This window comes from Macrotis lagotis, chromosome 4, assembly GCF_037893015.1.
Source record: "Macrotis lagotis isolate mMagLag1 chromosome 4, bilby.v1.9.chrom.fasta, whole genome shotgun sequence".
NCBI classification, from domain to species: domain Eukaryota; kingdom Metazoa; phylum Chordata; class Mammalia; order Peramelemorphia; family Peramelidae; genus Macrotis; species Macrotis lagotis.
Genome location: NC_133661.1, coordinates 274,180,907 through 274,198,441, shown reverse-complemented (window position 1 = coordinate 274,198,441; position 17,535 = coordinate 274,180,907). Strand labels below are relative to the sequence as shown.

The window sequence follows — 17,535 nt, the reverse complement described above, 5'->3', positions numbered from 1 at the left end:
AGTGCAAAAGATGAAAGTGACCACATAGATAAAACATCAGATCAGTGTTAAGTTGCTTCCCAAAGTGACCTAGCCCTGCCTTTCATCCTCTTGCTTCCCAAGGTGGGCTAGCCTTGCCTCTCCTCCTCTTAGGGAGGTGAGTCACTGAGAGCCAAAGCAGTTCCTGGGGCTCCTCAGGATGCTGTGTAGCGTGAGGCAGTGCTTCCCTTCATGACCATGAGCACGGCTTGCATCCAGGGAGTCATCCACCCGCTCTCCCGTTACCCTTTGTCATGCTCCCTACCTAGCCTCGTTCCCCCCACCCTCGCATGCCAAGCAGCACAAAGAGTTAAAAGGCTTGCTGAGATCACTTCCTGTGCTTCTTTCGGAGGGCTGGCCAGGAGCTCTCCCTTTAAGAAATGGGAGGGGAGAGAAGCAAAGAGAAGAGAGGGAGCAAGAGAAGCTGAGGCAGAGGAGACAGAGAATGGGAGAGTGTTGAATGGAGTAAAGACACTTTTGGCCATTGTGAACTTGGTCCTGGAGGAACGCTCTACCTGCCGCATCATTTCCACCTGGAGGGTCATTACCCCACCACTGGCTGGAGAAGAGCAGAAGGTGGGAAGGGTGCCACAAGCACAAGGTCAGCGGCAGCTGGCTCTGCCTCTCAAGCCGGTAAGCTTCCCGAAGGGAGAGAGCCGCTAAGCTCGCCCACCCACCCTCTCCTTAACCTCAGTGGGGCAGGGGAGAGACTCGAGAGTGTGCGTAGTGCCCTACCGAGCGATCAGCGGACGGGATAGATAACCCTTTAGCCACGCAGGTGATAGGATAGCTGAGCAGGTGTCTTCTACCTGGAATCTGGCTCCTCCCCTCTTTGGAAGTATCTGTAAGAGTTTAATTAGGGCTTCCGAAGGTGAACAGATTTTTTTTAATGGATTGGAATAGGGGGAAAATGCATGGAGAAGTCTTTCAAGGAAGAAATGACTTTGAGATTCCCTCTCTCCAACTTCTTGGAGGAAAGAGAGCCCTGGGGATGCAGACTTCTATACCATAACCCTTGTTCCTTTCCTTTCCAGTTCTTGGACCCTTCCCTCCCTCCCCATGCCTTCTTCCTCAGTTATCATCCCTCTACCCCCCACCACGCAAAATCCTAGGTTGTAAACCTGTTACTTTTCTGGGTTTCTCCCAAGAAAACAGGAACCAAACAACCATAAGGAAGATCAGGTTGGATAACAGAGTGATTCGGATACCTGTTAGGTGGGGAGATTCAGCTTGTAGGCTACAATTCTTGTAGGCCCAGGAAAGAATCCTAAGGGACCAATTAGGGGATCAGCACTTCAGCGAAACAGACCCTTTCTTAGCCTCACCTCTCCAGCTACTTCACATTTTAGGTAATCACAAAACTCTCACATACCCTGCAGATGGATTTCATAAAACAATGAAAGGCAACTTCTGACACAGTTTTCCTCTGATCAGACACTCTCTGTACTGCATAATTCAAGAGTAAAACCATATCAGCAGAGATTCGTTTTCAGCCTTGTTTTGGAGACTTTTTGGCAAATACTCTCCAATGAAAATTAGAAGAATGTCTGCTTTGGTGGAGAATTTGACTCTATTTTTTCAGAATTCTGATCCAGTTAATTATTTTCAACTCCCTCCCTAACTCTGCAAAACAAACTTCCCCAGTAATATTGATAAAGCACCTACTATGTGCCAGTCAAACACTGGGGATACAAAAAAGAGAAAAAGACAATCCCTGCCCTCGAAGAGCTTACAGTCTAATGAGAGAGACAACATTCAAACAAATATATACAATATACAATATATACAAATATCTGGAGAGAGAGAGAGAGAGAGAGAGAGAGAGAGAGAGAGAGAGAGAATAGAAAATAACAGGGAAAGCACTACAATTAAGAGAGGCAATTTTCTTCTGGATGAGGAAGACTGGTCCCAAGGGAGCAGGTTGCTGGGTTTGGAATGAAAGGCCTTGTATTCAAATTCAGTCTCTGCCCTTTATTCTCTTTGTGATTTGGAACAAGTCATTTAAGCTTTTTAAACCTCAGTTTCCTCATCTGTAAAGAGACAGAGAGAGAGAGAGAGAGAGAGAGAGAGAGAGAGAAAGAAGGAGAGAGTGTATTTGACTAGATGGATTCTTCCAAGGTCCTTTTCCATTAACAATTAGGTGGTACAATAAATTCAGCAGGGGCCTGGGAAATCAGGAAGGACCCAAGTAACCCTTAGCAAATTCCCTTAACCTTTTTCTACCTCTGTTTCCTCTTCTGCTAAATGAAAATATTAGCACCTACTTCACCTGTTTTTTTTGTGAGACTCAAATGAGTTAAGATCTACAAAGTGCTTTGCAAATCTTAAAGTTCTATGTAATGCTAGTTATTATTATCATTCCAGCTCTAAATCTTTTATCCTATGACTGGTAAAGATTTTCACTTGTCCTTCTTCCCCTCCAAGAATCATCAGTCTCTGAGGAACAACCTTAACTCCTTTGTGGAATCAGGACACTTACCCACACAAAGACTCCATTGTATTTCCCCAGGAATAGATTTCCCTTACCTCTGTGTATTTATCTTCTAGACTCTATTATTGTCTGTTTTCCTGCTAGACTGTCAGCTTCTTGAGATGTGGATGGATTAATAATAATAAATGACTAATATTTATATAACATTCACTATGGGTCAGGCACTCTGCCAAGCTATTTACAATTATTATCTCATTTGAGTCTCACCACTACTCTGGGGAGAGAGTACTGTAATTTTCCCCATTTTACAGATGAGGAAACTGAGGCACAAAGGTGAAGTGACTTGCTCAAGGTCACATAGCTAGAAAATGGCTGAGGTTCAGAATCAAAAAACTGTTCATAAATTTGCTGGTCCTTTTTCTTGGTTGCTGCCCAGCTGAGAGGGCAGTTAGAGATTGCAAAGTAGACCATTATCGGGCCCACTAATCATAGAAACAGATTTAGAGCTGGAAGGAAATTTTTAGGTCTTCTTGGATGAGGAAACAGAGGAGAGAGTTTAAGTCCTTGGACAGGATCACACAGCTGTTAAGTATCTGAGACAGGATGTGAACCTATATCTTTCTGACCCCCAAAGTCCTATGCTTTACCAACTGCCACTGGAGTCAGTTACCTATAGAAAGGACCTGATAAGTCATCTAGTACAATGCCCTCCTTTTTTCACAGATGGAGACACTGAGGCTTTAAATCCAGCATTCTATCCATTGTTGGGACTATGGTTCCCATGTCCCTTTCAACATATTTCAAAACCTACTACCTCCAAAAGTCCTTCCCAATTTATCTGGTTATGACTCTTTTATTTACTCTATATCCCATCAGCATTTAAGTAGGTTGAGAATACTACATTAATTTGCTCTGTTTAAATCATCTATTTCTTTTCCACCTGTGTTTATTCCATATGCCTGGCTTGAAGGCCAAGATGCCTGGGTTCAAAACTTAGCCCAGCCTCTTACTATTCAATTCATACAAGTGAATGATTTAATTGCTAGGATCATAGATAATGGAGCTTGAAGTGACCTCAGAGGTCATCTAATCCAATTCCCTTACGTACATCATAGGGATGATTTATACCAGAAAGAGAGAGGCTAAAAGGTGCCTCGATAGAAAAGCCTCTTTATAAATAGCAGTTATTCAAAATTTGAAAAGAGGAATGTTGAAATCATTTTACATATAATTGGGGGAAATAAAATATTAAATAAAAAAATAGGGAAATCATGCTAGCAAATAGTCTTCAAATATTATAGGATAGCTCCCCACTGTTGGGACAGAAAAATGCTTTAATGGAAAGTAAAAAATATGGGATCATCTAAAGCCTTCACTCAAAGTTCTAGTTCTCCCACTACCTAGCAGTGTGACTTAATTTTTTTTATTAAATATTTTATTTGAGTTTTACAATTTTTCCCCCAATCTTACTTCTCTCCCCCCACCCCACCCCCATGGAAAGCAATCTGTCAGTCTTTACTTTGTTTCCATGTTGTACATTGATCCAAATTGAGTGTGATGAGAGAGAAATCATATCCTTAAGGAAGAAACAAAAAGTATAAGAGATAACAAGATCAGACAATAAGATATCTTTTTTTCCCCTAAATTGAAGGGAATAGTCCTTGAACTTTGTTCAAACTCCACTGCTCTTTATCTGGATAGAGATGGTGTTCTCCATTGCAGACAACCCAAAATAGTCCTTGATTGTTGCACTGATGGAACGAATGAACAAGTCCATCAAGGTTGATCATCACCCACATGTTAGCAGTGTGACTTTAGACAAACTATATAATCTCCTTGTTTTGGTCATCTCATAACAATGCCTGCTTTGCCTACATCATAGAGGTGGCATGTGGATTAAACAAGATGAATGGATTTGGAGAAGGAAAGGACTTTAAGCATTTCTTAGTATAACCTCTACATTTTATTAATGTAAAAATATCAGTAGGGTTCAAAACATCATAGAAATGAAAAACATTATTTATAAACTGGTTCCTGCAAATTAGCCTCTGTTGTAATGTCAGTGGAAAGAGTGCAAGGTGATTCTACTGGTGATGCTTTATTTTACAGTGACTTTCTAGACCCCTGCTTCATATCTGCCATTCATCTATCCCACCTGCTTCTGTTTAAAGAGCCTCAGGGATTCAGTGGCAGGCATCTCGACTCCTAATCTGTTTCAAAAACCTTTAATTCATACCACAGGTCTAGGCAAGTCTTGGCCTCCTTTAGGAATGGTCTCTAGTCTTCCTCTAAGTCTAAACGGAAGGATTAACTGGGCTACCGGATCTGGAGCAGAACAAAGATGTCATGAAGACAGTTGGTAGAGAAAAACACCCTTCGATGATTGGGTGTTTGTCCAAACATCTTGCCTAGACAGAAAGAGAACATGCTTGGGAATCTATTGCAAGAGTTACCAAGAGGGGGGCGGCTAGGTGGCACAGTTGGATAGAGCACCAGCCCTGGAGTCAGGAGGACCTGGGTTCAAATCCGGTCTCAAACATTTAATAATTACCTAGCTGTGTGGCTTTGGGCAAGCCACTTAACCCCATTGCCTTGCAAAAAAAAAACCCTAAAAAATAAAAATATATAAGAGTTACCAAGGATTTTGATGGTTTTGTGTCTACTGTATCTTTCTCTTGAAATTTAGAAAATGAAAAAGAAATTCAGGCTACCTAAGCTCTGTCTCTGTCTTTATCTCTCTCAATGTAGATGACTCAAAAAAAAATGAGCCTTCTTGTTTGGGGGCTACTTTTAGAGATCATTCTTTTTTTTGTACTTAAAGATTTTATTTATTTTGAGTTTTACAATTTTTAGAGGTCATTCTTTAGCGCAGTATGCTTTGGTTGAGAAAACAACACCAGGAGACTCAGGAATTCAAGTTCTAGGTCCTGTTTCTGAAAATCACTAGGTGTGTAACTTCAACTAAGTTACTACAACCCCTGGGGTTCAATAAAATTTTCGGAGTTTTGAAATAAGTGATCTCTAAGATTCTAGCACTTTGTAGGCAAGGAAAATTAAGCAAACAAAAATGGAAGAAAAAAAATCAAGTTTTGTAGCCAAGCTGCATTTCCAGAGAGGTTCTGTTTTGTCTCCCCAGCTCTGATTCCAGTTCAGAGAAAGTAATGTTTTGTTCGTATCTTTTGTCATCCTGCCCATTCCAGTTGGTCCTAGTCAGTCCCAGTCCTTCAAGGTAGAGATTGCTATGAAGTCACAATGTTGAGATTGTTTGGGGGTGATGCAAGTGGTTTTGCCAGGCTGTGATTGTTCCTTTAGCATTCTCTGGGAGTCCACAGCCTAAAGATCAGGCACCAGATGCCAGCAATTAAAATGACAGTTGTGAGAGGCTGCCTGGCATGGCTGTCTGACATGGCTGATGGAGAACTACCCCCTCCTATCTCCATCCCCTGGTTGGAAAGACTGGATTCAAACTTCTTCTGACACATAGGAACCTAAGAGATGCTGAACCTTGGTGCCTCAATCAACTCTTGAGGAAGGAAAATCACAAAGAAGATTTGGGGAGCTACTGAACCAGTAGATTAACCTTTTATCATCCTAAGAAGAAAAGTCACAAAGCAGATACCAATCTGCATTAGTAAAAGGATTGTCAACACCAGGAGTTCTGCAGTTTAATGCAGTGGGAGGATCACTAAATTTTGAGTCATAGGATCTATCTGTCTCCAGGTTGGACTAGGTTACCCTTCTGCTACTAAATCTATGATCCTGTATATAAAGAGTACTAAGAGTTTTACTATAATGCCATTCAAAAGCACCCCATAGAAGATCTCACTTGCCTTTGATCGAAAAATCAGGATTATTCCCAAAATGAGTAAAGCAGAAACCAAAGCAGGAAAAAGGCATTTCTGAAGTCTATTGTAAAATTGGTTATAGACCCATGAATAAAATCATTGACATGGCACAACCTGAGCAACACCAGAGCTAGTTTTCCCAAAGTCAAATGGCTACTGGGGAAAAGAAGAGATCTTTAAATCAGGGTGATGGATAGAATTTCTAGTCCTCATCCAATCTCCCAAACCCCTTGCATCCCTCTTTATTTGATAAAGCTCTTCATTTAACTTAATACTTTTCCCCATTCTCTCACCTTAACCCAGGCTTTTCTGAGTGGATGATGATGATGTTTATTCTTTATTCTTGAAGATGACCATGACATCAGGTAAGTGATGTCATGACAAGCACATGAACTGGATTTGAGTGAGGGGGTGCTGTGCTAAGACACCAGCCTCACTTTCTCCTCCAGTCATCTAGGTCCAGTGGTGAGAAATGATCAGGATGACTGGAAATGACCTATATTGAGGCAATTCAGGTTTAAGTGACTTGCTCAAGATCACACAACTAATAAACGTCAAATGTCCGAAGTTAGATTTGAACTCAGATTCTCTTGATTCCACAGTTTGTGTTCTATCTACTGCGCCATGTCTGAGGTGGATAGATCTCTAGCTTTGGAATCAGGAAGACCTAAATTCAAATCCTGTCTCAGATAAATGTCATCATTACTGCTGTTGTTGTTGTTATACCTTGCCTCTGCATTCCTATGATCAGAGAAATTTAGATAAATTACAGAAAGAAGGAAAAATGCTTTATAAACCTTAAAACATAGAAAATATGCACTCTTAACAGATGTAGAGCTGCTAATGGATTTGTTGGCAATGCTACTCTCTCCAGACTCAGCATCAGAATATCTAGCAACTTTTCATTTCCTTGCCCAGTGGAGAAGAAAAGAATCTGGTGGAAATAGGATGATGACAACTGACAGCCCAAGGGAATAAGTAAGAAATAATTTTTCTTGGAGGAAAGAGACCACATCTTCCTTTCATCTGACTGTTCATCTGAAATCTATCATTGTACTAAAATTCTGTCACATTTAGCTTTTGATTTTTTAAATAATTTTATTGATTTTTTTTTACACTAGATCCCTTCCCAGTGACTTTCTACCCCACTTCTCACAATTGAACCCTTCCTTGTAACAAATACAATTAAAATAAAACAAATCAATTACCATAGCCACATCTGGAAATGTATACCTCACTCAATACCTCTAGCCTACCACCTCTCTGCCAACAAGGCATCCTTCACTCAGTCCTCTGAAGTCACCATTAATCACTATATAGATCGGAGTTCTGGAGTCATTCAAGTCTTTGGCTTTTAATTTTTCTGAAGGAGGCCTTCCCTTATTCCCCATCTCTCCCTCCCCCTTTTAACTCCAGTGCCTTCCCTCTAAGATTACTTTCCCTAAGTACTGCTGTAGGGTTATTTCATGTTGTCTCCCCTATTAGAACATTCCTTCCTTGAAGGTAGGGAACACTTTGTTGTCTTTCTTTGTATCCCCAGCACTTAGCACATAGTAGGTGCTTAATATATGTTTATTGACTGGATTTTGATTTCTTGGGTCAAAGTTAGCTATAATGGGAACTAGGGATGAAAATGATTTTTATAAGCCTAATAGACTTTTCTCCTATCAGGTCTTCTCTTCTCTCCCCACTCCTTCTTTGTCTAGTTCTCTTCTAGGTTTCCCAATGTTTGTCCTTCATTTTCAAAGAAGACCACAACATCAGGGAGATGATGTCATGACAAGCATATGAATTGGCTCCTCCAGAACCATCTGACCAAGTGACCAGATATGTATCAGGATGATTGGAGATGGGCCTGGATACAGGATAATCTGGGCAGCTGGATGATGCAGTGGATAGAGCTCTGGCCTTGGATTCAGGAGGACAGGAGTTCAAATTTGGCCTCAGACACTTGACTCTTATTAGCTGTGTGACTTTGACAAATCACTTAACCCTGATTGCCTTGCATCCAGGGCCATCTTCAGTTGACCTGAATTATATTTGGCCACTGGAGCCAGATGGCTCTGGAGGAGAAAGTGAGGCTGGTGACTTAGTACATTCCCCCACCCCCAAAAAAAATCCAATTTTCATGCTTGTCATGGCATCACCTCCCTGATGTTGTGATCTTCCTTGAAAATGAAAGGCAGGGGGGCGGCTAAGTGGTGCAGTGGATAGAGCACCGGCCCTGGAGTCAGGAGTACTTGAGTTCAGATCTGACCTAGCTGTGTGGCCTTGGGTAAGCCACTTAACCCCATTGCCTTGCAAAAAACCTAAAAAAAAGAAGAAAGAAAATGAAAGACAACCATTAGGTTTCCCAAGCTAGCTATATCCTCATTCTCTTTATATTCTGGTTTCCAGGGTTCTTTGACACTTCTTTCCACTGGAGAAGATAGGAGTGTATCACCATGTCTGAGTCTGAGGTGGAGAATGGGACGTATGTGAACTGGCAGAAACGGTGCCTTGCCCTGGAGACCCAGCTCTTGCAGTTCCGTCTTCAGGCCAGCAAGATTCGGAAGCTACTGGCTGATAAGGTGAGCCATGGAGGGTCACAGGTTGTTTGCTAAGGAGTTTCTGTCCCAATAGGTGAGAGAAAGAAATGAACCAATTCCCAACAAAGGAAGGGGGCAGGCTGGGAGGGGACTAAAGAGGGAGGGCTAAGGAAGAGAGAAATTTAATAAGAGGTATTTTCTTACTATGCAGAACCAAAACAAACAAGATTTATGAATAAAAAGTGCAAAACACCAAAGCAATTTCCTGTTATCCATTCTGCCTACTCATCTGGCATGCATTTATCTGGACATTTCATCCCCAATCCCCCTTCTCTTCCTTGATCTCTCCCTGTTCCAAGCAGTGTGGGCACAGACTTTTCCAAATATCAGAATTTAGAGTCAGAAAGGATCTATGTCAGCAGCTATCTATCCCAACTCATATTTGGAAAGGAATTCCCACTACCACATGAATCTGCTTAAAGGTCCCTGATGAAGGGGAACCCACCACCTCAGTATGGAGAGGGCTGGCTTTCTATCCAGTGTGAATTGGAAACGAGTATGGAGGCAACCCCTAGCATATTTTCTGTCATTCTAGGCCCCTGCCTCCCATCGTCTGCTCTGTACATGATAGAGGCAGCTGGTAGTACAATGAATAGAGAGTACTGGGCCTGGAGTTAGCTGAGTTCAAATTTGCTCTCGGATGCTTACAAGCTATGGGACTCAAGTTGTCACTTAACCACTAATCTCCTCAGTTTCCTCAACTGTCAAATAGAGATAATAATAATAGTGGCTACCTCAAAGAGCTGTTGTAAGGATCAAATGAGGTAATATTTGTTTGGGGAAAAAAATCACTTAACACCATGTCTGGCACAATGGTTGTTATTTCTTCCCTTTCCTTGTGTAAAAGTGATTTTCAAACTTAAAGCACTTTATCAATGCTAACTAAAAAGTGATAATTGATAATTTTCCAGGTCTCTTCATGTATTTCACGACATAAAAGTTGAAACAGTTCCATCCAGAAAGTAGACTTCTCCATCTTCTTTCTCACTACCTCCTTCCAGTCTCAACAAGAAGTTTCTTCACTTCTCTTAAACCACTTCTCTGATCAGTTTTCTCTCCATTTTCATTTGTTATAAAATTATCTTTATATTTATTCATAAAATAAGTTGAAATAATTCTCTTAAGAATGGAAGTATAGCCCCCTCTCTCCCACCTTGATAGGTGTTCCGTTTTGTTAAGATATCGTAATAAAAAACATTTTAATCACTCTGGGAAAAAGAATTTTTTATACTGTCTTCTCTATAGTTTCCCTTCTAAAACTTCTAATAATTCTTTTCTGAGTTTCTTAAAAACTGCCAGGTAACCCAACTGAGAAGTCCTAAACATTCCAACTGGCTATTAAAGCTACAATAATAGTAACTGTAGCTTCTATAAAAAAAAAGTTTTTGAAATTGGGGGTTACAGCCAGAATAGAGTATATGAAAGAAATTAATATTGTTAAGGCAGGAAAGGGAGGTAGGAAAGAAATTGTGGAAAGTCTTGAATGCCAATCAGAAGTTTATAGGCAATAAGGAGCCAATTAGAATACAAGAACATAAGGGGTGGCTAGGTGGCACAGTGGATAAAGCACCGGTCCTGGAGTCAGGAGTACCTGGGTTCAAATCCGGTCTCAGACACTTAATAATTACCTAGCTGTGTGGCCTTGGGCAAGCCACTTAAACCCGTTTGCCTTGCAAAAACCTGAAAAGAATACAAGAACATAAAGAACAGGGGACATATCTGCTGCATGTATCCTCCAGGCTGCTTATTACAATGTTAGGCATACATAAGTACCAAATAAATACCAATTCTTGATTTGATCTCTTGAGGATACAGACTTGCTTCCACTCTCTTCTCTTGACTTTTATTGGTGAAGATGCTGCTACTTAGTAGCCTTCTTTTTAAAAAAAAGTTATTTAAGACAATGGGGTTAAATGACTTGCCCAAGGTCACACAGCTAGGCAATTATTAAGTGTCTGAGGTCTGATTTGAACTCAGGTCCTCTTGACTCCAGGGATGGTGCTCTATCCACTGTGCCACCTAGCTGCCCCTACTTGGTAGTCTTCTAACCAGGCTATGCAGCAAACCATAACCACTGAAGTTCCTTCCAGTTCTAAATATTTGATCCTAAATATAATCCTTTTTGCCATTTGTTGCTGAAGTTCAAAGACTGCATCTAAAATAGAAGGATTCTAATAATAAATAACATTTTAAAAATAATAGAGTAGAAAATCAACTAATAGAAGGGAGAGGCCCCTGAAAAAAATAAAGGCAGATAGAATAAATACCTTCTAATCCAATAGACCCTTTAGTAATCTAGTAGAGTCTATGAATTCCTTCTCCAAGATTTAAAATATATAAAATCAAATATATAGGATTACAAAGGAATACTTTGCTCAAACTTGCCAAATGAGGCATATAAGACTTCAGAATTAAAATTATTTCTCACAAATCACAGTAGTAATATTAAAAGAGCAAAATATCTGTGACAAAGAGGAAAGTAAATTAACCTTTAATTTTTCCTATGAAACTGTAAGTATCTTTATATTTACTTCATTAGACATTAGCTATTATCTCTAAATCAGAGATTATTAACCTGGGGTTGAAAGACCTAGTCTTATAGATAAATTTCAAGTTGTCTGTGAATGCAAATGAAAAAAAAGCAACAACCCCACATCTTTATTTTCATTATAATTGGTTTCATTTGTAATGACCCCAAAATGAGCCCCTGCTCTAAATAATACCAAGAAAGAGAGTTAGAGCTATTTTCAAACTTAAAAATCCTAGCCCAACATTTTATAGGTGAGCTACTCCACAATTTGTTTTGAAAGAAAAAAAAAGGATAAGGGAGGAAGACAGTACATGACAAGGAAATAGTGTCCAAACTTAGGCTAGGACCTAAGTTAGTCACCCAGAGTTCATAGGTTCTTCTGGATCCCTTAGGAAAAACTCGAGAGAGAGTGTAGAACATCTGGTCAGAGTATACTCTCCTGGAATCCAGAAGTGACCTTTATTGAAGAGGACTAAGGGGACAGATTTTGGTGGAATCTCCCCCCATCTCCCTCTAGCCAGCAACAGAGTAGAGTTCAGTCCCAAGTAGGAGACAGCAAGTCAGTGTGGTAGAATAGAGGGAAAAAGTGTTGGATTCAGAGTCACTTAGTATAGGTTTGAATTCAACTTCCTGTGTGACCGTAGGCAAGTCTCCTAACCTTTAGTTTCTTCACCTGTAAGATGAAAGGAATTAGACTAGATGGTCTTTAAGGTCTTTATCACATCTAAATTGACAATCCCATTTGATAGCTGAGGAGCTACCAGGGAGGTCCCTTTCTGGTATTGTGGACATTTTTTCAAGTTAAGCTGAAAGTAAAAGTAAATCTTTTGCAGTTGGGAGTAAGAAGTGATGGAAAATCAAGGGCATCAGGGTGACTGATCTAGGAATTCCTGAGCTTGTATAAGAATTCCCTCCTTAGAAGTCCTGTTTCCTACTGTGCCATTAGACCAGCTCCTCGGTTTTATTATTTCAGACTCATCCCACCCCAAACCATCCTCAAACCTAACAAATGAGAAATTGTTCCAGGAGTTAGTATAAGGTTTCCTAAAGATCTTTGGAAACAGACTCAGACCTCCCTCTGAGCCTTAGGAATTAGTCTCTGCTTTTCCTCATTATCAATATAAATCTCGGTTTTGAAATTTTTACTCTCCCTTTCAACAAATCCTTCTTTTAGACCATATATAGATGAAGCCCCGGCTACCTTCAAACTCTGTGCCACTCCCCCCACTCACTCCCTCTCTTTGTTTCTGTGTGTGTGTCTTTCTCTTTCATGTGTGCATGGACATACATAGACACAGACAGACAGACAGACAGACAGACACACACACACACACACACACACACACACACACACACACACACACAGAGCCAGCTTACTCTAACTGCTAAGGGAGAAGGGGGAAACAAAAGGAAGGATTGTGTTACTATGGTACCAGAAAGCCCTATCATTTGGCCGGTGATTTATCTGGCTGATTAACTTGCTGGAGGTTTAAAAAAAAAAGAAAAGAAAAAATCTTATTAGTTCCCATGAAACCATCTAAAGCTGTGATCTCAAACCTCCCAGGTTCCTCTGAAAACTAAAATTAAAAACAGATAACTTGGGGGGCGGCTAGGTGGTATAGTGGATAAAGCACTGACCTTGGAGTCAGGAGTACCTGGGTTCAAATCCAGTCTCAGACACTTAATAATTACCTAGCTGTGTGGCCTTGGGCAAGCCACTTAACCAACCATTTGCCTTGCAAAAACCTAAAACAAAACAAAACAAAACAAAACAGATAACTTTGTCTTGATCCCTGATTCCCAGAGCTCTCTTTATAGAAACACAAAGGTATAAGTAGAAATGGTAGTGGATTTGGAAGCAGGGTCCTGGGTTCCAAACCTGATTTCACCTCTCTGTCCTGCCAATTACTCAATTGTAAAATATAGTGGTTGGACTACATGACCTTTCAAGTGCTTTCAAAATCTTTATCTATAATCACATGATTTCGGAACTGCAGTAAAGGCAGGTAGATAAAATGATGTTATTATCATTTCTTATAATTATCAAAAAGAATATGGCTACCATAATATATCCTCCTCCAGTTCAACTTGTGTGTTCTAATAATGTCAGGATAGTGAAGGATTAATCTCATTAATGTGAGGGATAGTGAAGGGGATCCTGCAGTGAAAGATCTGTTTTTTTTAATTTGCATTTTTTGCAATTTGGTCTATATGAGCACTATTCAATTTTCCAAGATTTCCCATCTCTGAAGCTGTAGGTACCCCTGCTGCTGCCACCCAGGTCAGATGATCAAAGATTCATAGAGTCAGAAGGGATCTTAGAAACCATTTAGTCCATCACTATCCCACTTTACAGATTAGGAAACTGAGACCTCAGAGTCATAATGAATCTTATTCATGGTCATACAGGTAGCAAAGCCAGATTTAAACCCAAGTCTTCTCACTCCAAGTCCAGCATTCTCTCAATTACATCCTGCTAGTCCTTTCCTTTTGTGTCCCTAGTCCTTTCTTTGTATGAACCAAGTTATAATGATAACTAAGATTGCTCCTCCACCCTGCACTCCAAGGAATATATCCATAGTTGTTGTTCTCTAGAGTCTGACTCTTACTGACCCTATTTTCCTTGGAAAAGATCCTATTTGTCATTTCCTCAGCATATTTTACAGATAAGGAAACTGAGGCAAAATGGTAATCAGTGTCATTATAAGGATTTATGGCTTGTTTAGCAAGAACTACAATTTCTCTGCCTCTTTCTGAAAGGCCTAGTGTAAGTTTTATTACACTAGTATGTATTCTTGGCTGAGGGGCAGGGCCTATTGAAAATCCTGAATTTTGTGTTTATTTCAATTTTCACTCGCTATTAGCAATTTAGGCCATTTAGATACCCTCCCTTTGGGGGTGGCTAGGTGGCACAGTGGATAGAGTACCGGACCTGCAGTCAGGAGTACCTGAGTTCAAATCCGGCCTCAGACACTTAATAATTACCTAGCTGTGTGGCCTTGGGCAAGCCACTTAACCCCATTGGCTTGCAAAAAAAAAAAACTAAAAAAAAATTCTTCAATCACTAGATATCCTCTCTTTGCCTCAAATTTTCTAAATGGAAAGCAGAGCTTATATTATTTATCTTCCACATCCTATAAATGATCATATATATGTATATCCCATATTCATATCCATATCCATATACACATACACATATATGTATATGGGATATCATTTACATATAGTGTAAATAAAGCTTACGATTATTTGGCAGTTTGCTGTTTACAAAGTGCCTTACCTGTATCATCTTGAGTATCGCAGCAACTTATTGAGGGTGGTCATCCAAGTATTATTACTTCCATTTCACAAATGAGATACTTGAAGTTTAACAAATAATACATAACTTTTCCCAAAGTCTCATAGATGGCCAAGAGGCAGAGCTAAATTTTAAACCAAGACTTCCATACTCCAAATGTAGTGATAATCTCCCTTAGTAAGTATTGAGTTCTTCCCTCATTGGAAACTGAATGACTTGTTGATTAACATATTGTAAATGGAATTCTTTTGGGGGAATTGATAGACTGAATAGATACTGAGAATTTCCATCTCTGAAATTCTGTGATTCTATGAAATACTTTGCTATAATTCTGAGGCCTAGTAGCATATTACTAGAAGAGAAAACAGTGGTATATAATAAAGAGAATGTTGAAAATATAGTCAGGACCTGGGTTTGAATTCCAGTTTCTGCCTCTTACATCCATGTGGCCATGTCTTATTTCTTTCAACTCCCTCATTAGGAGGAAATTGTACTAGATAATTACCAAGGCCCTTTCTAGCTCTAAAATTCATCATCCAACTAGAATTTATATAAATAATTGTTTTTAAAACAAATCTAGGGGTAATTAAAAAATCAATTGAATTGAACACACATCTTCCAAATTACAACATTACAAATCTGAGCTATTTTAACTAAGTCCTGCTTTAATGACCATGTAACAACAGCTTTAACAGTATTGATTCTTTGAAATTTATTGAAGACATTTTAGCTTTAAAAAAAAATCAGGATTAATCATTTGTAGTCAATACCAGAAATGGCTCAGTTGGTGAGAATACAGAGACCAAGACTGAAGAATCAACCCAGTTCATTTTGCTTTGTTACATGATGCCAGTTTGTATCCCTATCTAGTCAGTTATCCTGCAAATGTATTCCCTGGACCACAAGGGTGATGAAGCAAAAGAATATGGTCAAATTGGCAAATACCTATCACCACTGCTGAAACAACTAGGGATTTTTGGCCATTACTTGGTAGATTGTTGCTGCCATCTTCGTATAGCTCTGTACCTATAAAATTCCATATGTTGTATCTCATCAATCTTGTGGGAAAGGGAATAGCAAAAATTATGAATCTCACCAAAAAATGGGAAAGTTGAAGTGTGGAAAGAAACTTGGAATTTACTGCCTTGTAAAGCAGGTGGAAGATGAAATGACTGAAGAAACAATGGTTCAAGCTTCTGAGCATAATAGTTTATTAAGCAATTCATGCCTATTGCATAACAAATCAAGACCAGGTCTCTCTCTTCAGCTTGGCACTGAATCCCAGAGGGGGAGAGAGGTTTTTAAGTAAAAACAATTAATCAAATAAGACCAATTAGTTAAAAGAGAACAATTTACCAGGATACAAAATTTCTACTTGGAGGAAAGATTAAAGACTTTCCAAGTTTGGAGGGGAAGAGCAAATAAGTACAATTCCCTAAAACCAGAAAAAGAGTGTCCCACTACCCCCAAATGAGAATATGAAAACCATAACTTATTAGCCCGTTTAGGACCAGTTGTTGATAAGACATTTTGGTTGTTTGAGAGGTATAATTCTGATTAAAAAAAACAAACTCCTTGCAGCAATCTTTGGATCTGTCTAAGTTTCTGCTCAGCATAACCTGGGTCCTTAGTTAAAGGTCTCTAACCAATAGATAGAGGTGATTCAGCTTCCCAGCCATATGGGGTTAACTTCAAACAATGCAACAAAATCATCTCAACAATGAACAATTGAATAAAGTTTTCTCATAGGACAGAAAATGGCCTAGTCCTATAATTAGATAGAAAGGGAACTAAGCTACATTCAGAAGTAAGCCACAAGATGGAATCAGTAGGGTTCACTCAATCCCCACTACCACTTGATGTTCTAGTCTCCTAAATTCCCTCCCTTGGCTCCATCTGCCAGTCTAACCTTGGAAGGGTTTCACTGTCCTCCTAGGACTGGCTATTATTTTCAGTGTCACCTGTTACAGTGCTGAGACTTTCTTTATGGAACTAGGCATCACGAGTTAAGTCAAGACACTGTTGGACTCAAAGTTACTTACTGATTCATAAGAGAGGTTTCCAATCCCTCTTTGTTGCTATTAGATAATAGCACTTTGGCTAGTATCCCTCTAACCATAATGGTCTGGACTAAAGGTACAGTTAAAGACACTTTCCCTAGGAACCATTATGTGGGGTAAGACAGGTTAGGTCAAAGATGGCCAGCACCTATCCATGAAGGGCTCCCTATGTACTCCTTGAAGTAAGAATGAAGAGAATTGTGTTAATCCTTTGAGTAAAAAGTAATAAAATTTCTTTTGAAAGCCTTAAGATGTCAAGGAGAGAAATGATTTGAATTGGAAATCAAAAAATTTGTCCTGGTCTACTACTAAACTTGCTGAGAGATCTTGGTCAAGTCCTTTAGTCTTTCTAGGTCTGTTTTCATATTTGTAAAAATGAGGAGGTAAAACTCATTTTTATTTCTAAGGTCCTGACAAACCTAAAATCCTATAAAGCTAAATATGGGCTAACATTAAATCTCAATTGACCACATTCAATAGACAGAACAAAATGGTCATTCTATCACCAATAACACATTCTACCAGTTGACTCCTTCATGCTGTCTAGTTGTCCACTAGATCTAAATGGAAAGAAAAGACTAAGCTGCGCCCACAGATTTTCTGTCTTCCTCTGTGTCTTGGCTTCTCAACCTGTACAATAGAAAGAATCATTCATCTGACCAGATTAAGCTGATTTGGGACAAAATTACAAAGTTACTCGTAGGTAACTCATGCTATCTATTGTTCTTGGAGTTACAGTAGAGTTTAGGGATTCATAGATTCCCC

General features: G+C 39.6%; 1 protein-coding gene across 10 annotated transcripts in view; it reads left to right on the top strand.

Moving 5' to 3' along the window:
- The first annotated feature begins 383 nt into the window (after positions 1-383).
- PLEKHH1 (pleckstrin homology, MyTH4 and FERM domain containing H1) overlaps positions 384-17,535 on the top strand; it is an 80,925-nt gene continuing 63,773 nt past the window's right edge. For 5 of the 10 annotated variants that reach the window (XR_012478237.1, XM_074236077.1, XM_074236075.1 and 2 more), the window contains exons 1-4: positions 384-651; positions 6,598-6,659; positions 7,169-7,272; positions 8,692-8,864. Coding sequence is in view for 9 of the 10 variants with exons in the window: in XM_074236077.1 (XP_074092178.1) it covers positions 8,739-8,864 (126 nt within the window). In the remaining variant the exon portion in view is untranslated. Of the gene's footprint in view, positions 652-6,597; positions 6,660-7,123; positions 7,273-8,691; positions 8,865-17,535 lie in introns of all 10 variants that reach the window. The other 5 variants (XM_074236071.1, XM_074236068.1, XM_074236069.1 and 2 more) reach the window with 5 other exon arrangements.